The sequence below is a fragment of the Eulemur rufifrons genome, chromosome 21 (genome assembly GCF_041146395.1).
Source record: "Eulemur rufifrons isolate Redbay chromosome 21, OSU_ERuf_1, whole genome shotgun sequence".
Lineage (NCBI taxonomy): Eukaryota > Metazoa > Chordata > Mammalia > Primates > Lemuridae > Eulemur > Eulemur rufifrons.
Genome location: NC_091003.1, coordinates 18563034 through 18585861, shown reverse-complemented (window position 1 = coordinate 18585861; position 22828 = coordinate 18563034). Strand labels below are relative to the sequence as shown.

At 38.6% G+C, this 22828-nt stretch overlaps 1 protein-coding gene across 1 annotated transcript in view; it reads right to left on the bottom strand.

Moving 5' to 3' along the window:
* Positions 1-22828, bottom strand: part of TTC28 (tetratricopeptide repeat domain 28) — a 526655-nt gene that overhangs the window by 151044 nt on the left and 352783 nt on the right. Inside the window, exon 5 of the mRNA XM_069497389.1 lies at positions 400-907. Within this exon, the coding sequence (XP_069353490.1) occupies positions 400-907 (508 nt within the window). The remainder of the gene's footprint in view (positions 1-399; positions 908-22828) is intronic.

Here is a 22828-nt window from a genome sequence, read left to right as displayed (position 1 = left end):
AAATCCCTGTAAGCAAAAAATACTCCCAAATTCCCATCCACTGATTATTTTTCAGCTCCTTCTCTTTCATTTAAACCAAACATAGCTTTACAGAATCATTTCATTTTCCTTCTCTCTAATTAGATAAATCTGGTTGCTCTTCTCTCTAGGCAGATTAAAAGGTTGGGGTGTTTTGTTTTTCCAGTATTTCAGAATTCTAATCCTTAAAGCACTACGATGACTCATGTGACATAGAGCAGATAGGCTCCAAGGAAATATGTCTGAAGGAACGATACAACATACACAATAAGGAGATTCTTTCGAATATAAGCACACAGATTCTTAAAAGCTGGTGACCTACTCCAGCTATTTTCAGCTCATGGCATTGACCTGGTGTCTTGCAAGCAATCTAGTCCTTACCCAGATTGGAGGACGCTCGCCCCTCTGCAGCCCGGTCCTTGAGATCCTCAGCAATGCCCAGCTGCTGCTCGTGGTACTGTTTGGCCCTCTCCAAATCCTGCATGCACCTGGCAGCGTGGCCCAGGCCCGCATAGGCCCGCATCTCAATGGCCTTCTCCATCAGCTCCTGTGCCAGCTCTAGCACGTAGTTGTGGTATGACATGGCCTTGTCAAAGTTCCTCCGGTAGTGATACGCACTGCCCAGGTTACTGTAGGCCCGGGCCTCTTCTCGCTTGTTCCCCAGGTGCTTGGCTATCTTCAGATGCTGCTCGTGGCACTGCACAGCATTCTCAAAGTCACCCATGGCAATATACACAGCCCCCATGTTGCCAAGTTCTCGGGCTTCCGAAAGTTCGTCTTTGGATTGCTTGGCGAGAAGAACACACTGTTTGTGACTGGCCAGGGCATTGGGGTAGTCTCCAATGGCTGTGTACACGTGGCCCAGACTGCTCAACGCTGACGAAGCTGCCTGGAGAGAAAGGATAAGGCAGAAAAATGAAAATACATCAGAAAATGGCTTTGGTATGTTTCAGCAGATAAAATTTTACAGTTTGCCTGTTACTATCCAATCTAATTCCTGATGGTGTTTCTATCAGTTTTCCACAGACCTACACAGAACTGATAAAGAGCGTATCCAAACAATTCCCTAATAAAAGAAAATGGCAGTTTAATCAGTAACTTTCCATAGCTAATCTCACAGAAATAAGCTGTATTCCATATAATCTTCATTTCAGTTTAAAGACTTACCGACATTTCTAATATTAATGATATAATTATGATGATATATTATAATGATATAATTGATATTATATCTCTGTTAATACCTATTAATCTCTGTGGTATAAGAAAATGTTGAAGAAAATCAAAATTAATTACTACATATAATAGACCATAGGAAAATCATAGGAGAAATCCATGCATAGCTCTTTGCACTCCTGAGCATTTCTCTATTCATGTCTTCTTCCAAAGCAGATGGATACATTAATGGTAAGGGAGATGTTTACCAAGATGACTGATGATTTTGTGACCCAGGATTCAGTGGAGGGTCCTGGTCTCTTTGTTCCTTCAATATTAACTTCATCAGTGCTGGTTACTGTGGAGGGCTTAGGTTTGGATGAGTCTCAGAGGAAAACGAGGGGTGGGTTACAATCTCTCTACCTCTGGATGGGGTGGTCCCCCTTCTCAGACTCACAGTGGCTCTTCACGCTTTGCTTTTCTTGCCTAGAGTTTCTTCTAACCTTAGCCTCTCCCTGCCGAGAGATAGTATCTTCCTAGCTCCTCACATGGCTTGCCACTCATTTATTTTTTGTCCAAAGAAAAATACACAAACCCTTTTTGTTTTAAAGGTTTTAAGGAAAATGTCTCTATGTTGGTATAGTGAACCACACAGGGACAACAAAAATAACAAAGATGTTACGTGGTTCCTAGAATCTTAAGTACATATAGTCTCAGATTCTAGTCTTCAGTTTCTAATTCCTTTGCAGAGATACAAAAGGGAAGTTATGCTGGGCTTCTTCTGACCTTATTTTTATTCTAAAAGTTGGAGGCTTGCCTATCCTTTCCTTCTTTCATTACAAGCTGATAGCTAGAGTCATGTAGCCCCCTTTCTTCATGGTGTTCCCTCTTAGTAGCAGGAACATGTGATCCTGCCAGAACAGAGGGTGTCACAAGTAGGCAAGTAATCTTCCCCCAAGGGCCTGCGGGCTAGGGAGTAACAATGAGGGGATGCTGTCCTTCCTGGAGGAAGGGCATTTCTTTATGAGACGTGTTCTATGCCTGTGCACTTCAGAACACTTTTATTAATATTTTATAGATATGAGTGATTTGCTACCCTATTTTCTTTGCCTGTGAAATAGCAGTTCTTGATCAAAATGACTGAGACCTTTTTTTTAACGGTGCTTGCAAATAGTATATTTGCAAAGAGTCCTATATTGTTTTAAGTTGCTTTTATCATTTCACAGATGTTCCAACAAAAAGATTTAGAAAATAGAGAGGAAATTCATACTTATAAATTTACTTTTTTGTTTTTTCCTGAGTGTTGGAGAGCAGAAACAATTCCCCAACAGGAACAATGCTTGTAGCAGTGCGATTCTGGCAGAGGCAGCAATGATGTCACCAAAGAGCATGCCATTTGGATGTATACTGGCCTCAGGTTCCCACTTTGAGAGCCTCTTTGAGACTGAGGTTAGGACTTCATGTCAACACGTTGTACATGGACCTTTCCACCGCTCACACCCCGACCCGTCCCCTACCTCAACGATCTTCTTTTGCTCCCTTGCTGCAGGCCAGAGACTCATCCTCTTCCCTCCACTTCAGTAGTTGGCCCTCCTCACTTTACTCTCTGGGGTTCTTCTCTACCCAAACCTGCCTAGGGAGGACACAGTCCACAACCCCCACCTCCCCTCACAAAGCTTTGCTGCCCCCAAGCAAAACATACAGGCTTTTTCACCATGGAGCTTGCAAAGCTTAGAATCCAACACTTGGTTCAGAACTGCTCTGCCCTTTACTAGCTCCGGGATCTTTAGCAACTTGACTTCTCTGAGCCACAGTTTTCCAGACAGACATTTCTAGGCCCAAGCAGCAAGCCAGAAACTGAGTGTTTTCAAACCCAGCCATGAGACCCTGTCAAATGTGTAAACCATAAATAATTCACTAGATAATTCCGAATGGTAGATCTGGTTGGAGGCAATGAGCCCTTGAACACTGCAGGGGATAGATTTATAAGGCTCCGGGCAGGCACAACACCCCAGGCGTCACTGTTCTCAGGAACTTCTGGTTTATGGCGACTCCAAATGATAGCCCTGGGATCTTCTGCTTCTGGCTCTTCATTTCTCCAAATGCCAGGGAGACACAGGAGCTCATTTACTGAAGCTCTCTGAACATAAGGAAAGGGAATATTTGGGCATTTCCCCTCTGGGATGTGGGGGAAGGAGGGAAGGACCACTACATTAGCTCTTGCCTGGCACCCTGCAGTTACCAGGCAGTGCTGTCAGGCTGAGACTCTTCGTGGTGGGTGTCCTGGAAGTAAGCATCTCTAGAAAGGACGGTATAATTTATGAAGCACACATCATAGCCTCTGAAATTAGAAAGGCAGCTTTGTATAGTGTAAGAGTGGATTAGGATTGAGAGTCAGAGGCCCTGGCTATATAACCCTAATTAAACTCATTGTACATTTTCACCCATGTTTTATTTATAAAACGGTTCTAATGGCAATATTATACATACTTTACAGGGCTGGGATGGGTCGAATGAACTAGTGCATGTGAATGCCTTCAGCAAACTGTAAAGTGCTCTGTGAATGCACCACTGAAGTGTGGATCGATGTTTTATGACTGCAAGCTGGCTGAGCTGAGCTCTGTTACCAAGCAGAAGCTAGTAATGGCAACTGAAAACATCAATCGTTATGACCAAACATCTATATTCCTATCAGTTGCCACAGGAAATAAAGTACAGTGTTTTACAGCCCCTGGGCAAATAACATGTGATGATATTTATCAGCTAAGTGAATTACAAATTAATCACTTGTCTTTGTTCCTGTTCCTGTAGAATAAGCTTAGATCTGAAACATGGTTTCAGGCTGTTAATGAGAATCTGAAGACCCACTATCTATGGGGAATCACAGGCCCCACCTCAAGCAGATGCTGCATTTGCCACTAAGGTTCATGCTGCCTTTGTATATTAATCTCTCTGAGATTTTTGTGCTAGAATAGCAGCAGCTGCTTCCCACAGTGGAAACATTTTGGAACATCTGTATTTGAATACTAAAACGCACACAAACAGTTATGCTAACAAACTATCTGGCTGGAATAAAACAACACTTCTCTCTTTTTATAAGATACAAATTGCTCATGACCTTGCCAAAGCATAATTTCCAGCTGCAGACTTAGGCACATAGGAGTCAGTCACCCCTCACTCTGTGACCTGAATATTTACAGAAGAATTGCATCTGACAAGTTAGTTTCATGGGACGTGAAGCCAGAGCAAGAAATTTGCTCATATTTCTTCAAACTACCTTTCAGGGTTTTTAGTTTGAAAAATAAAGTTTAAGCTACCCAAACTATAACCACACTGATGACAGTACCATTAAATATTATGGTGAAGATTTAAACATGTTTTCCTCCTATCTAGTGTGTTTCTTCCTTTACTTCATGTATTTTTCACAAGAGTTATATTTTGTGGGAGGATTACATGCACAGTGTAATATAGTGTTATATAGAGAATTTTCAACATAATCGTTGATTGATTCACTGCATGTTGTTGGAAAAATGGGAGATGTACCTGCAGCTAGTACCAGAAATATTGATTTTCTTTTTTACTGCCCAAATCCACATGCGCCATGTATTCCCTGCCAGTTCCACACCCATCAACCCAAGGTCCTAGATCAACCATCCACAAACCAATAGGTAGAGAGACAGAAGAATATGGATAGACTCTGGAACCAGGCACATATGGGTTCAAACGACACAATGTGTGATAATGTACGTCATGTAACATCTTTGAGTCTTCTTTGCCACCTCTGTAAAATGGGAATATTAATATCCCACAGAGCCTTCATGAATACTACATAATATAGTGACTGTGGCTCAGGACTTAGCACATGGACAATGCTCAAAAATTTTAGATTTCAGTTTCTCTTCCTAACCCAATCAAGATACCACTGACATAGCTTTATTCATTTCAGAGATATGGTAGAAGATGACCAGAAAATAGACCATGAAGTTATGTCACAACAACTGAAAAGACAACACAAGAAGCTTTTCCTGGCTGATGGTGGGAAGTGTCATCAACTTCATACACTGAAGACCAGAGTATTACTCCTATTCCTCTTCTGCAAATACATGCATGAGAAAATTCATACTTTACTTAGGGATATTTTAGAATCATTGGTATATCCAGCAGATAATCTTGGTAAATGTACTTTATTTCAAGTGGTCAAAGCTTACACTAACATTGGAGTGTTCTGGGTCTATTGGCTGGTTGGTTCATTTGTTCATTCATTCATGCATTCAGGAAAACTCTCTAAGCCCAGAAATGGATTCACACCCCTACAGCCAACTGATTTTTGACAGAGTTGCCAAGAACATACATTGAGGAAAAGATAGTCTCTTCAACAAACAGTGCTGGGAGGAAAATTAGATATCCACATACAGAAGGATGAACCTAGACCTCTATCTCTCACATATACAAAAATCCATTCAAAATAGATTAAAGACCTAAAATGTAAAAATCCAAACTAGGAAAAGACAGAAGAAAATATAGGGGAAACACTTTGTGACATTCAGCTGGGCAAGGATTTTTAAAATAAGACCTCAAAAGTGCAGGTAACAAAAACAAAAAATAAAGGAATGGAATTACATCAAACTAAAAAGCTTTTGCCCAGCAAAGGAGACTATTAACAGAATGAAGAGACAACCTACAGAATGGAAGAAAATATTTGCAAACCATACAAGAGGTTAATATCCAGAATATATAAGGAACTTAAACAACTCAACAGCAAAAAAACTCAAATAACCCAATTAAAACCTAATTAAATGTCAAAAGAACTTTATAGACATTTCTCAAAAGACGACATACAAATGGCCAACAGGTAAAAGGAAAAAATGCTCAATAACATTAAATATTAGGGAAATGCAAATCAAAACCGCAATAAGATACCACTTCACTCCCCTTAGAATGGCTATTATCAAAAGACAAAAGAAAACAAGGGTTGTGGAGAAAAAGGAACAATTAAACACTGTTGATGGGATTGTAAACTAGCACAGCCATTACAGAAAACAATATGGAGGTTCCTCAAAAAATTAAAAACAGAACTACCATATTATCCAGCAATCCCACTACTGGGTATATACCCAAAGGAAATGAAATCAGTATGTAGAGGAGTTACCTGTACTCCCATGTTTATTGTAACATTATTTACAATAGTCAAGATATGGAATAAACCTAAGTGTCCAACAACAAATGACTGGATAACAAAAATGTGGTGTGTATACACACACACACAGAATACTATTCAGCCATTAAAAAGAATGAATTCCTGTCATTTGTGACAACATGGATAAACCTGGAGGACATGATGTTAAGTGAAATAAGCCAGACAAAGAAAGACAAATACTGCTTGATCTCATTCATACGATAAATCTATAAAAAAAAAAAAGTTGATATCATAGCAGCATAGAGCAGAACAGTAGTTACCAGAGACTGTGGGGGAGAGGGGGCAGGGGAAGATAGGGAGAGGTTGACCAATGGGTCCAAAGGTCCAATTAGATAGGAGGAATAAATTCTGGTGTTCTATTGCACAGTAGGGTGAGTATGGCTAACAGTAAAATACTGTATATTACAAAATAGCTGGAAGAGAGGCTTCTAAATGTTTTCACTACAAAGAAATGATAAATGAATGAGGTGATAGATATACAACTACCCTGAATGAATCATTATACAACATAGATATGTAGCAAAACATCAAATTGTACCCCATAAATATGTACAATTACAATGTATCAATTAAAAAAGTAAATTTTTAAAAAAGAAAATTCTCCAGGCTCACACAAATATAATCAACTAATCTTTGAGAAGGTACAAAGGCAACTCAATGGAGAAAGGATATTCTTCTCAATAAATGGTGTTGGAAAAACTAATATTACATGCGAAAAAAATAAATCTAGACACAGAGCTTGCACATTTCACAAAAATTAACTTGAAATGGATCACAGGCCTAAATGTAAAATGCAAAACTATAAAACTCCTAAAAGATAACATAAGAGAAAACCTAGGTGATCTTGGGTTTGTCAGTGACCTTTTAGATATAACACCAAAAGTATAAATCAATAAAAAAAAATTAAGTTGAATTTCGCTAAAATTAAAAATTAAGAACTGTGCTCTGCAAAAGATACTGTTAAGAGAAAAAAAAAAAAAAAAAGACAACCCACAAAATGAGAGAAAATATTTGCACATCTGACAAAAGACTTGTACCCAAAATAGAAAAACTCAACAAGGAAACAAACAACTCAATTAAAAAATAAGCAAAATATCTGAAGAGACAGCTCACTAAAGAAAATATGCAGATGGCAAGTAAGCATATAAAAAGATGCTTAACATCATGTCATTAGAGAACTGAAAATTAAAACAAAAATGAGAAACTGCTACCCACCTACTAGAACGACTAAAATCCGAAAGAACTGACAATATTAGATAATGATGAGGACATGGAGCAACAGAAACTCTCATTCGTTACTGTAAAAAGTGGTACAGACACTTTGGAAGACAGTTGGGCAATTTCTTACAAAACTAAACATGCTCTGACCATCTGATCCAGCAGTTATGCTCCCAGGTATGTATTCACCCAAATGAGTTGAACACTTATGTCCACACATGGACATAAAACCTGCACATGAATGTTTATAACAGTTTTATTCATAATTGCTAAAAACTGGAAGAAAACAAGACATTTTTCAAAAGGTGAATGGATAAATAAACTGTGGTACAGCCATATAATGGAATACTATTCAAGGCTAAAAAGAAAGGGTCTATTGGCCAAGGGCAGTGGCTCATGCCTGTAATCCTAGCACTTTGGGAGGCCAAGGTGGGAGGATCACTTGAGGCCAGGAGTTAAAGACCAGTATGGGCAACAGTCAGACCCTGTCTCCACAGAAAATTTAAAAATTAGCCGGGTATAGTGATGCTGTAGTCCCAGCTGCTGGAGAGACTGAGGCAGGAAGATCGCTTGAGCCCGGGAGTTTGAGGTTGCAGTGAGCTATGATGATACCACTGTACTCCAGCCTGGGCAATAGACAGAAACCCTGCCACCAAAAAAAAAAAAAAATTAAAAATTAAAAAAAAATTGTAATTAAAATTTAAAATTTTTTTAAAAAGGTCTATCAAGCCATGAAAAGACATGGAGGAAACTTTAAATGTATATTGCTTATTGAAAAAAGCCATTCTAAAAAGTCTACATATTATATGACTCCAACTATATGACATTCTGGAAAAGCCAAATCTATAGAGAAAATAAAAAGATCAGTGGTTACAGGGGCGTCAGGGGAGTGGGAAGGGATGAAGGTGGAGCACAGAGGATTTTTAGAGCAATGAAACTATTCTGCATGATACTATAACAGTGGGTAATTGATGTTACACATTCACCAAACCCACGGAACTATACGATACAGAGTGAACCTTAATGTAAATTATGAACTTTAGTTAATAATTATATATCAATATTGGTTCATTAATTGTAACAAATGTACCACACACAACGCAGGATGTTAATGATAGAGGAAACTGAATGGGAGAGAAACCAGATATACGAGAACTCTCTATACTATTTGCTCAATTTTCTGTAAAATTAAAACTGCTCTGAAAAATAAAGTTCTATTATTTAAAAATAAATACATTGGAGCTTTCCTCATTGGGGGAGTGGGTAATGCTAGGAAATGGAAACAGCATGAGCAAAGACATGAAGTATGACAGAGTGTGTTAGGAATGGAGAGCAAGAAGCCATTTAGACCTGGGTAGTGGCCAGAGAGGAGTCTGGAAAGCTAAGTTTGAATGAATTCTGTCTGTCCATCACTTTGTAAAATCTGAAGTATTTTCCATGTATGTCATTTCATTTGATCATTATAACAAACCTCTTAAGTGTGCATTATTACAGTATCCATTTGTGAGATAAAACTAGCCTCCAAAGAGGCAAAGACTCAAACAGACACAAAGTGGCATTCCTACAAAAGTACACAATTAATAACCATGCCGGGGTTCAGATACATTCTAGATCTTGTGCACATTTGACTACACAATGTATCCTCTCTATTGATAAATTTACAATCCACCCAGGGGGCAACCGCAGCCACAGAAGGTTTAAGCAGGGGAGTGACATGATCATTTGTACTTTTGCGTATTTCCATGACGTAGATGAAAACCAAGAAGGTAAGTAGTAACAACAACAACAAAATGCCATACAAAATAATAACTAATTAGAATACAATTAAGTATACTTTAAGGGCTAAAATACTTCGGATAGTCTTTAGGGATGTTCATAAATATGCCAACTTCTCTCCTTCCAGGCAGATAAGATTGCACATCCCTGCCTGCATGAAGTCAGGCGTGGGTGGCTATGTGACCTGCTGAGGCTAATAAATGTGATCACATCCAGGTAAAGCTTTAGGAACCAATACATGCTTCATCACATTCTCTCTTCTCTTGACTGTTTTCATTGATCTTCAGGCCAGGCATGGTGGGTCACACCTGTAATCCTAGCACTTTGGGAGGCTGAGGCAGGAGGATCACTTCAGGCCAGGAGTTTGAGACCAACCTGACTGAGAACCTGTCTCTACAAAAAATAGAAAAAATTATCTGGGTGTGGTGGAGCATGCCGGTAGTCCCAGCTACTCGAGAGGGTGAGGCAGGAGGATGGCTTGAGCCCAGGAGTCTGAGGTTGCAGTGAGCTATAATGACTCCACTGCACTCTGGCTCCACTGCACTCAGAGCAAGATCCTGTCTCAAAAAAAAAAAAAAAAAAAAAAAAGAGAGAGAGAGAGAGAAGAAAAGAAAAAAATTCATCTTCAAGGAAGAACCATAGCCATGTGGAATGGGGAATGTGTAGCCTTGGGCCACATGTGGCCTTTTGGCTGAATCCAAATTTTTATAATCCCTTTTTATAAAGAGATTTGTTCTGTGAAGTTTGGATTTGGTCGAAGGGCCACACCTGGGGATCTGGAGGGCCACACGTGGCCATGAAGCCACAGGTTCCCCATGCCTAAAAAAACCTGTGTTGTTTTAATTGTTATTATAACATGATCTGGCCAATCCTGACCAATATAATACTGAGCATAAATTGATAATTTCATGCTCTACTCATCGTAATTATGGTGAACACTATCCCATGGTTCAATTATGTGCCAATTACCACAGGTTTCTGGATGATAAAATTTTAGGCATTTTTATAGAAAAAACAAATTTGAAGAGAATTGGGTACTAAAATCAGAGACCTGGCTAATTTTTAAAAACCAGTATTAATATAGATACAAAGGTCTACATGGCAGTAGTTTATCCAAATTACAGGCCTATTCAGGGGAAATCAATAGCCACCCAAAAATAAACCTATAGAAATAGGAGATTGAATGTGGGATTTAGTCTTAAATGACATACACTCCCTATTAAATGAGTATATTATAGCCTGAAAATCTACTCTTAATCAGCAACCAAACTGATGAAGTAATTGTGTATAAAAGGTTAAATGATAGTCGCAAACTTCTGAAGTTGCTTACTCAACAGTCACACAAAACCAACTGGACAAGAATAATCAAAGAAATTTTGTGATCTATATTATTGAGGACACTGGCCATGATATCACCCAATATCATCTTTATAAGGAAGATGAAAAAAATTTCTTTCAGATCTCAGTTCTTCTACCATGCAGCTGCTATGGTTTTCTCTTAAGAAAAATGTAAATCTTCTAAGTGGTCACGTTCACCTCTTTGGGCCACCAGGAAGCTTATGACCAGACACAGAGCCCTTTAACAACAAGATACAATCCCCACATATGTGCAGACTCTGTCCTAATTCCAGACTATGATCTGACAGTAATCCCCTCATTACTCTGATCTCTCCCCTTTTAGGATTTGCTCCCACAAATCCTTCTTGGATTAAAGTAGAAAAATCAATGACACACAAACAAAAAACAATTAAATATTACAGATCTCAGTAGGGAGAGAGCTTTCTCAAAAGGCTCTCTAAGAATGTGAACACATAGCCGTGGCCTACAGACAAAGAAGAGGCTTAAACACCACACAAATGGGGAAAATTTTAATTACATGGTCTTTAATAGTCTTAAATCATTTCCATGCTGTACATGCTTAATAATTGGTGTCAGGTTTATTATCATCAATCTAACCAGTTTTTCCCAATGCCTAAACCTATAGCTGGAGGCATACTTTGCAATTATTACTAAAAACAGTGATTTGTACATATGTGAATTCTTTTCTACCATAATAGTTGGAAAAGTTGGTTTGATTCTATTACTCTGAGTTTAGAGAGCTATTAGTGATCGTTATAGCTTCTCCATGGTAACCTGTCAGCCTTTTCTAATACTGCAGGACCAGAGAAGCTTTCATAATAATTATGTTTATCAAAATTATATTAGGGTAGGAAGAATAACACAATGTCAGAAAGATATACTACCTAGACCTAAGAGTTGCTATCACAGGTGATAAATTATTTATAATGCCCAGCATTAATACAGCAATGTTTTCAAACCAAGAATTTGTAAATGTCCTTTGCAGATGCAAATTAACAGATTAATAAGAAAACAAGCTTTCTGGTATGAGAAGCTGGGATGACAGATTAGCTATTAAGAGCAATTTATAGGTCACAAGATATGAAAGTTGGCAAGAAACACTACCTCTGCTGGCTCTATAAATAGTAAAACTGCATTTAGTTTCCCAGAGGTATCCTGTTAGACATTTTAATTATACCATAAAAACTGCCGGAATTTATAATGATTTTATTTTTAAAAAAACTTGATGCTCCATGTAAACTTGATGTAATACAAGAGGCATCTGTGCTATGTGCTGTAAATGCCAAGTTGCAGCCAATGGAAGACTGCTTGCTACTTCCTCTTAAAGGACTGTCAATGGTGAGGCTGATGATGAATATCAGGAGAGTAATGTTATTCCCTAATGTCTCCCGCAGGTTACTTAAGAATTCTCCTCTTTCTTTCACATCCTAACACCTTCCACTGCAGCCATGCTATCCATCTAGAACACGTACAAAGAACTCCATTCTATGTAGCTCTTTGGCCACAGAATGATGACCAACTGAAACTCCTAGAGTCTTGGTAGTTTTATTAGGGAGCTGAGTTTGACTAGGGGTAAATTCCCTTACTCACATCAGTTAAGATTATTTCTGGAAATTTATGTCCCACTCTCAGTTTCACCTACATCTTCAGTTTTATTTGGGGAAGTGGAAGGCAGATAACCGAGTCTCATGCGAGTTTTCTATGACACAATTCACTCAAGTTTCTTATGTAATAATTTCGCCCGAGTTAGGAAACATACTCTAACAAAATGCTATTTTAGTCCAATCAAAACTGTTCCATTCCACACTTGTCAGCCAACCTGAATTTCACTGGGCTATAAAATATTGTTCTGTAGGGGGTTGAAATGTAGTCAATCACCCTTCAAAGACAGCATTTACACTGAATCATAAAATCTGGCTTTGGCTGGGCAGGATATAATGGAGAAACTCCGAGAAGGAGAGAGACGGAAAGCACACATGTGCATGAGTGCTCATATGAGAGGCAGAGGAAATATTTCTGGAAGGGAGGAAGCTCAAGAAAAAAAAAAAGGATGGTTTATTTGCAGAGGACAGCAGATAACAATTGAAACAAGAAATCTTTAAATTGGATGGAAAGGGATCCTCAAGGATCCTGGAGAGATCTTAGGGAATTAAGAAACAACTAAGAACTTCTGCTTTCACCCGTGAAGGAATACTATTACAGCCCTCCCCCACAAAGGATAGCTCACAATGTAGGCTGAGACTCCTGAAATGCGCATGGCTCCTGAATGCTTGAGAACAAATGACCCACAAGCTCAGCTCCCTGTACTTTCACTCATTCCAGCAGATTCAACTTCTATCCTCTGGTGGATAATTCCAAACCCAGATTTCAAAACAAGAGACAAAGAATTTTAGAGCTAGAAAAGTCCTCACAGATCACTTAGTCCACTGGTTTCCGAACTTTGTTTAAACCAAATCACAGCTGTGTGTGATTCCTGTGATTAGAAGTATGGCTGTTTAGGTTACCTTCAACAAGGGTCTACATTTCTCACTAAGCAGCTCTTAAGGGAAACTGTGGCACTCTGTGGGACTCTCTAGAGCAGAATTTGAAAACCACTTAACAATAAAACCCCTCAATGTCTTCAGATGTAGAAACTAAGGCCAAAAGGGGTCAACTACCTTGGCTGAAGGTCAACCCACTAACGACCAGCAAAGGTAGGACCAGAGCTCAAGGTCTTTGGCTCCCAGCTGGTACTCTCCTCATTCTGCTTTGCTGATATTTCATCAGGCCACCTCACAGTCACTTCAGATCAAGCCCTCACTGCCTTCGCTGAGTCTCCCCTATCTTGTGGCTTCTGTGATTAACATAAGAAGCAAATGCTACTGATATTTCTTCCAACAACCAGTCATAAGGCTCAGCATTATTATTGTCTTTTCCCTGTTCTTTGACCCTTTTATTCAGCAGTCATCTAAAACTAGCTTTGTTAGACTCCTGAAACTATAATTATACTAGTTTTTATTTAATAATATTTGTTTTAATACCAATTATTTATACACAAGATCCATTTAGCATTTCTTAAAGTTTTATTTTAAATTATAAATATAATTATTTTTAAAATTAATGTGACAATGTTATCCGATGAGGTCTGTAATACATTTAAAAACATACTGCTATGCTCTCTAAAATCCTAGCCAGCTATTCAGTGACAAATTCAATGGCAAATTTAGATAACTTTAATCAACCTTTAGTAACTTTTCTAACAACTGCTGATTTTGTCCCCTGAATAATAATGGACTTAGTAATCAAAGGGTAATGCAGCGATGAGAACTGCCTAGCTCTGAATCTTGTCTCTGCTGGCTACTTTCCCTTAAGGAAGTTTCTTACTCTTTGTTTCCTTATCTGTAATATGCTGGTAATGATATCTACCTTATGGGATTGTTATGACCATACATTTAAAGAGCTTAGAATTGTGCCTGGCATATTGCTAGTATTCAGTTACTGCTAGCTATTATTATAGATGCTAAATGCCAATAAAGCTGAATAAATTAAGCAATTTTAAAGTCATTTATTTATATTAATTCAATCTGTTTTGTACACTTATTTAAAATTTAAATGTACCAAATTAGTGCCCTCCTTCTTCTCCCTCATTATATTAATTAAAAATCCTAAAAATGTCATTTCCCCTGTGTGGCATTTGTCACTGTTCCTTTGGCACAGAGATTATTTGGGCATGCAAGCACATAAATATTCCTTTTTGGAAATCCCCAAAGAAAGAAGACATTACACCAAGATCTTAAAATGGAACATAATATGTTCACTGAAGAAAAATTAAATTTTTAATTAAGATCCTAATTTTTAAAAAAAAAAATTAGCTTAACTTCCTTGGTTCTACTGCTTGTAAAAAAAAATAGCTTGCCATAACAATATATAAGCTGGCATTAAGTATAGGTTATACTTATAGATAAGATTTCTAATTACAAGTATGATCACATTATTTATCATGTTAATTTAAAATTTGTTTTTCAGTGGTATGCTTGTTTTGAATGAAAATGAATGTTTAAAAATGAGCTAAGCTTCAAAAGAAATATGTTCTATAACAAAAAAGAAATAATTCATAGATTATCTATTTAACATAATAATAAAAGATAAAGGATGTAGGTGAAGGGAAGAGGAGCATAGCAGGAAATAGATTAGAGGGGAGTTTCCTGAAGCCAAGGGCTGTTTCATTCACCTCTGTGACTCCAGAGTCTGGCATAATGCCTGGCACCTTGCAGATGCTCAGCACACACTTGAAGAACCAAACCGACAGGCATGGGACTTCTGGTCTACAGAAGAATATAAAACGAAAAAACTCCATCCTCCAAGGTAAGAATGCCAGAATGAATGTGTGGTACTAATCTTTCAACCTCTAGTTCTCCATAAGCAAAATTCTGATACTCTAAAATTCATTCTTATTTACTTTTTCCTACAACTGCAAGAATATGGAACCCATAAACAGGTGTTTCTGAGTTGCCACCTTGATGCCTGTCTACACAGAACTCATGGTCCCCGATATCTGCTTTTGTTCTACTTGCTGCTCCTCATCCAATCAGTCATACTCTAGCTAAGTCTTATGTAATCTATTCCTTTTTACCTTTGTATCATGCACATTCAGGCCTGAAATGATTAAACAAGAGCGGCCATTATCTTTGTTATAACACTCTTTTTCCTAATAATTGTAATGACATTAAAAATCAGAGTCTGAGAAAACTAGTAGAATACAGGTTCTTTCTGGGTATAATTAAAATCTCTTAGAAAAAATATATAAGTGTGATTTCTATTCATTGAGAGCAAGGCATACCATATTTCATAAAATTGAAGTTGCCATCAATTATGAGAACTTTACGTACCATGAATAAACAGAAAAATTATTGCAATTAAACAATGACAGTATGCTTATTTATTGATTCTAAGACCATCCTGATTTCAGAGATATCAAACTGTTAAAAAATGTGCATTAGAGTCAATGAATTATGATATAGCACTGTGGTCCCCAACCCCTACAGACCAGTACCGCAGAGCTCCAGCCGCAGAGCTCCTCCGCAGCCGCCGCCACACCCATTCCCAGTCCGTGGAAAAACTGTCTTTCATGAAACCAGTCCCTGGTGCCAAAAAGGTTAGGGACTGCTGATGGTAGCAAGTGATTTACTTACATTATCTCAAATCGCCACATAGGACCCTAAGAGGGAGGAATTTTTACCCTCATTTTTCAGATAAAGAAACAAACATTAAGCAACTGGTCCAAAGTCAAGTAACTAATAAACAGCAAGGTTGGGATTTAAATCCAGGCCCACCTGACTGCAAACCTGTGCACTTCCATCACGTTACACTCCCTCCTCCAGAAATCCCACACAATGAATATGGAAAAAGGCAAGGGCATTTGTTCTAAAAACGACTCTTTATTATTACTGCTTACAATTAAGTGCTTAGAATAGCTTAGCAGGTGTTTCTTATTTGCACTATTTTATAAAAATGGCTATTGTCAAACTGTCATAGACTGGACATAGACTCATAATTTTATTAAGACTAAGGAAAAAATCTGGAACAATCCTACTATACTAATGTTTTTTTGAGCAACTTACAAGTTTTTATCACCTTCTTCCTAGATATAAAAACCACCTTTGGAAGTCTTCAAGTTTGCCAACATGCCCATAAGTGTAAAAAGAGATGTATGTTATTTGATTAATATTATCATCAGAATTATTTATATAAATGCAGAGATACAGAGTGAAAAGTTTAGAGAATGTGCCCAGCCTAGGACTGGCTACTGTGTCTGCCATGCCTGAAAAATCCCTGAAAGCTGCTCCTGAACGCCTGGAATCACCGACATTCAGAAGATGGGCTACGCTTCGGATACGAGTTTGCTCCACTCAGGGATATGCCGATGGTTTTCAACAGTGGCACTGGACTTCGAGTTCAGACGGGATCATTTAAATGTGCCTCAGTAATGTATGTGTCCTGGGAGCTCCACAGAAAGGAAGAATTACATCAATTCCTAGAATGGCAAGGCCCATTTCCAGAAGGTTCCATTCGAGGTATTATGGTATTAAATAGAGACTGCTAGAAATCATGTAGTTTTATGGAAACCTCAGAAGCCTCTTTCTAGGGGGGAAAAAACACCTGGGGTTAGGAATGGATTGATTTACCTTGCTCCCGGTGGCAGGGAGGGGATGGCTGTGTCGCTGTTACAGAGAGAAAGTCACAGCAGGGAGAAAGCGAGGTGGTGCGTCATGGCACTCCAGAGGATGCCGCATTCCAGCTGCGCGGGGTACAGCCCTTGCCTGTGTGGGCTTCTTCCCAAGGAAGTAGCAGCACATTTTCCCCATAATAAAGCACATGTTGTATCATATCTGATTATACCTGATCAGCTTATTAGCTTATTTTACCTAGTTTTATAGTTCAGAAGAGGAAGAGAGAAGGAAGAAATAAAAAAGAAAACAGAAAGGTAAATAAATAAGTTTTGTTTCCCAAGTTCTAACGTTACTGGTAGTAACTTCATTAGGTACTTGTTTATGTGTCTAGAATCTAAGAAAAATAGGTAGAAATGCTGAAGAGAGAAACTGTCATTAAATGAGGGCAAGAGGTTAAGGTTACCTTATTATGTAAGGAACGGGATGCAAAATAAAGGTTGGAAAAAAGTGAAAAACAGCAGTACTAAAACACTACCCTATCACAAATAGTTTTTAATAAATATGAAAGCATGATAACTTGAATTTAATTTAAAAAAAAACAGCTTGATTTGCATTTGGGAAGCTATCAAAAAGATAGAACTTTGATTTTTTAACCTAACTTTTCGTATAACAAAATTAAACTTGCTGAACTAATGATAAGAGGAAGAGGCCGCTATATACAACCTGCGCTCTAGGCTTTCCCCAGGATTTGTCAATCTTTTACAGCATATCCAGATGCATCCAGGTGAGTTATAATACATTTTCCCCCGGGATGCTTCTTCCACTGTCTTCTCTCTAACAAGATAAATAGTGGTCCTCATACTTCTCATGGGTGCCATCAGAGGCAAACCAGAGTGCAGCATTAAACATGTGTTGGGTACTTGAGAGCAATGTGGTGATTAAGTCAGCTGGGGGCATCAAGGATGTGCTTCAGGGGTTTGGTAATAAGAGTCTGGGAGATATATTCATCACTGGATACTTAATAAAATCCTCTGCATAACAATGCCCACTGGGAACTCTAAGTAACTTGCACATACTGTGAATACCAGCTGCGTTCAAAGATCAGCCTCGCCACAACGGCAGAATCTAGACTCATGTTGTCGTCGTAGGCACTTTGCTTTAAGAAACATCAAGAAAAGGAATGTTTGGCACAACTAACACAGAATACTTCAATTTATTTATTCACTCATTCATTCAACAAACATTTGAGTGCCTAATACTAGGCCCTGCAAATACAAAAATACAAAAATGAATGCGACTAGGCATCTGCTCCAAAGTAGCTCACAGCTTAGGAGGAGACAGACTGGAAAAAAGTAAGTCCAACAGACTTCCGGAGGAATAGGGCAAATGGAAACCCCCAAGTTTCTCAACTTCTGCTAAAAAACCCCAGAAAACAACAGTGCAAAAAAGTTTTTAAAGAGGTTATAGCTCATAAAAACAAAAAGATTGAGAAAGATGACAGCAGATGAAAGATATCCACAAAATTTTGGAAGATGGAAAGCAGATGGATGAATGGTAACTAATTTAGTAGGACAGGGAAAACGGAAACCAAATTGCCTGCAAGGAGGGATGCCAATAAGAGGCGAGCCAAGTCCAGCTTCAGAACCCTGGAAAGGAGCAGGAATTGAGGCACTGAGGGCTTCTGAAGTTCAGGAGAAGGGGTGTAGGGCTGAAAACAAAGGGTGGGATATAAACTTACATAAGAAGTGTTTAGACCCCAGATCTGCTCCCCGATTCTGGCAAAAGATAGTAGCCTACTGTCTGGACATATATAGAGATGAAGAAAGAAATGAGATGCTACAGTAAAAATAAGGGAGATCAGTGAAAGCCTGCATTCAGAAAGGTGATATTCTCCTCACCCAGCACCTTTCTTCCCCATATTTACAAGCCCCTTTGCTCTGCTCAGTTTCCAGAATGCTGGCAGCTACACTGCAAGTTTCTGGGGAAAATGGCCCAAAGAAAAGATGTGCACATACTAACAAGAAGGGATTCCCCCCCACCAAAAAAAAAAAAAAAAAAAAAAAAACCTCCCTGTCTTTTCAACCTGCATTGAAACCCATCTGTGGACAAGACCACACAACTATACAAAGGTGCTAATCAGTTTTTAGTGCCTCACTCCTAATATGAGCAGTCTGTCAAAGATTACTAGACATTTGAGGAAACCTCTCACTTCAAAGACAGTGAACAAAATGAACAAACAGAAAAAAGGAACTCAGGGGAAATATACACACGAAAGGATAAAAAAACAAACAAAAAAAACCCTTCAAAAATTATAGTCTTCACAGATATAACATAGCATACTGTAGCCATCAAACTTTTGGATGCCAAACAAAAGGAACTTTCTGAAAACAAGAAAGAAGTCTTCAGAATTTTAAATGACAGCAGAAAATAGTACATAAAGTAGAACAAATTTAAGAAGAATATTATTTCACAGGAAATAGGACTTTTTTAAAACCCAAAGAAATAGAAAAGAGGGGAGAAGAAAGATCATAAAATTAGAGGATCAACCCAAGAAGCCTAACATCTGACTAAAAAAAGTTCTAGATATAGAAAACAAAGAAAATGGAGAAGAAATTATCAAAAAAAAAATTCTTCTGCTGGAAAAAAAAATCTTTTTAAAGAAAATTTCCCAGAATTTAAACACATGAGACTCCAGACAATGAAAAATAAGGGGGGGGGGGGAAGACCCACTCTGCAATTTCAGGACACCAGGGATAAAGAAAAGATCGTGAAATATTCCAGAGAGAAAAAATCTGGTAATATACAAATAATTAGGAACCAGAGTAGCATTCAACTTCTCAACAATAATTCAAAGTTAAAAGACAATGGATAAAATACTACCAATAGTCTGAGAGAATAGCATTTCAATCTGGAATTCTATTCCTAGACAAACTATCAATCAAGGTTAAGGGTAAAATTAAAGAATTTTGAGATATTCAAAGTCTCAAAAACTTTACCAATCGTACACTTTTCTCGGGGAACTAAGGGCAGTGCACTCCGGCAACACCTGAGTGTACACTAAAAAGAAGATGTATCCAGGAAACGGAGGCTGCAACACAGGAAAGAGGCAAAAGGAAATCTTAGGATCACAGGGGTGGGAAGTCTCAGAATGGCAGCTATGCAGGGGTCTAGAGAAAAGTCAAGTTTGGAGCAGGATACAAAGGCCTGCAAGGATTTCTCCAGAAAAAATAAAAAGTATAGATTATATGATATGTTTGACACTCTAGAAGGGAGTTGTATAGTTCAGCTGGACAGTTTGATGATGGCGATTAGCACACAGAAAAGCAAGCAAAACCACTGCAACAAAAACCAAAGTAATAACGAAGTCCAATTTTGCAGTACTGAAAGATTACTGGGGCAGTATGAAGGATGGCCCGGGGCAGGGGCATGACCGAAGACAAGCAGGTGGGTTAGGAGTTGAATGATAAAGTCTGGCAACAGGGCATGAGGGCCTGAACCAGAGCAGCAGGAGTGGGGATGGAAAGAAGGGGCCAGTTTAAGGATATGGAGAGACGGAGGGTACCTTCTTCCTTTACAAGCTCCATCTGTAACGTTAACTACAAAGGCTCTTGCTGATGAAGGGCTAAGGCAAGGGGAGAATAATTAAAGGGCGGTGGAAAGGAATGTCATCCTAATCACAGTCAATCAACTGGGTGTGGCATTCAGCTTTGCTTTCTCATTAAGCTTATTAAATAGTTTCAGAAAGATTCAACAGGCCAGGCGCAGCGGCTCATGCCTGTAATGCTAGCACTCTGGGAGGCCGAGGCAGGAGGATCGCTTGAGATCTGGAATTAGAGACTAGCCTGAGCAAGAGCGACAACCCGTCTCTACTAAAAATAGAAAAACTTAGCCTGGCAACTAAAAGTAGAAATAAAAAATTAGCTGGGTGTGGTGGCAAGTGCCTGTAGTCCCAGCTACTTGGGAGGCTGAGGCAGGAGGATCCCTTAAGTCCAGAAGGTTGAGGTTGCTGTGAGCTAGGCTGACGCCACGTCACTCTAGCCCTGGCAACAGAGCAAGACTCTGTCTGAAAGGAAAAAAAAAAGATTCAACAAATCTAGTTATTACTGGAGCATTGTGCTGGGCACTTTACAAGCAACAGAATTAGGAAGGTATCATTTGTTATTTCCCACTACGGATGAGACACAGAGAGATGAAGTAACTTTCCCATGTCACAGAGCTGAAAAGTATCAGAGATTCAAAGCCAAGCTGGCTGTGCTCACAACATGTTCTTCTACCTGCAGTGTTCATTCTAATGACAACTTAAAACAACAGTAATCACCTGCTGAGGGAGTAGTCTGTGTCAAGAACTAGCCTAAACATTTTACATGTATTAATGCATTTAATCTTCTCAACAATCCTATGAGATAGATATTATCATCATCCTCACTTTACAGGTGAGAGGTTAAGTGATTTGCCCAGGGCCATCCAATTAACAAGAAGCTGTGCGAGGAGCCCAGTCATTCCAGCTCAAGATCCTGTGCTGCATCACCATTAGGCCATTCCACTTTCTCTGAAGGCTTTTGATTCCTCCTTGTTCCTCTGTATCTAATGGTGGGTAAGTTCTGATTCTACCTCTGAGGTATGCCACTGTAGCAGATGGTGGCCAACGAACATGTTTTCTTTGGTTCACATACTGTTTTGTTTAATTAGGAAATCTCACACAAAAATCCAGGTTTCCAACTTTCCTAAGGAACAAAAAACCCAAATCTGACAACGCTGACCCAAATTCCCACATAGGAAAAACCACCTAACTGAATAGTGGCTGTCCCTGTTAGAGAGGATATATACGCATTTTCAAGTTCCCCATAGACCCCACCACTCTCCACATCTAAACACAATTCATTCATCTGCAGTACTGCCTGACTGATGTGGGAATTTGCTTTTTGAGACACCTGTTCTTACCTTAGGGCTTTCTCACTCTGGGCCCCCTTTATCTCTCACCCACATTGCTTTAACCAGCCTTTTAGCTGGTGGCCTGGCCTCTACCCTCTCTGTTCTACTACTCTATTAATTTCCCTAAACTATAGCTCTGATTATTCCATCCCTTTGTTTCAAAACCTTTGATGACTTCCCAGTGCATACTAATCTAACCCCTACGCCTGGCAAGTAATGACTTTCACACTGTGATTCCAACCTTCTTGATCAGTATCATCTCTCTCCTTACAACCCAGACCTCCTGGCATATTTGTTCTTCTCTAAACATCCTCTTCATTTCCTGCTCCTAGGCCATGGTTCACATTTGTGTTACATTTTTAATTATAAGAAACATGTTTAAATGCAGGTTTATTTGTTTCAAATTATGCTGAAGCCTCCTTTAAAAATTCTGGTTTTAAGATCAATGCAGAAATAAAGAATTACCAACTAAATAGAGATGGAGCCAATGGTGAAAAATTATACAGTTCTTCAAAATAAATATCAGATGGACAAAAAAAGTTAAACATAAAGAATAAAACTAGAAGCAAATATAAGTGATTACTTAATCTCAGTGGGGAAGGACTAAGGCTAAAAACAGCAGAAATCACAAATAATAAAATCAAAAGATATGACGGAATGAAATTTTTAAATTTATGTCAAAACATGGATAACATTATAAAGAAAATTAAATGGCAAAAAAAAAATTCCTGAAAAAAACATCTGCCACAAATAAGAAACGGGCATTAAGGACATTACAATTTGCTAACAGAATATAAAAAAAAATATCAGACATATGGAAAAATTCATTTTCATTAGCAATTAAGAGTCATAAAAGAGGCCGGGGGTGGTGGCTCACGCCTGTAATCCTAGCACTCTGGGAGGCCAAGGCAGGAGGATCACTCGAGGTCAGGAGTTCAAGACCAGCCTGAACAAGAGCGAGACCCAGTCTCTACTAAAAATAGAAAGAAATTATATGGACAGCTAAAAATATATACATAGAAAA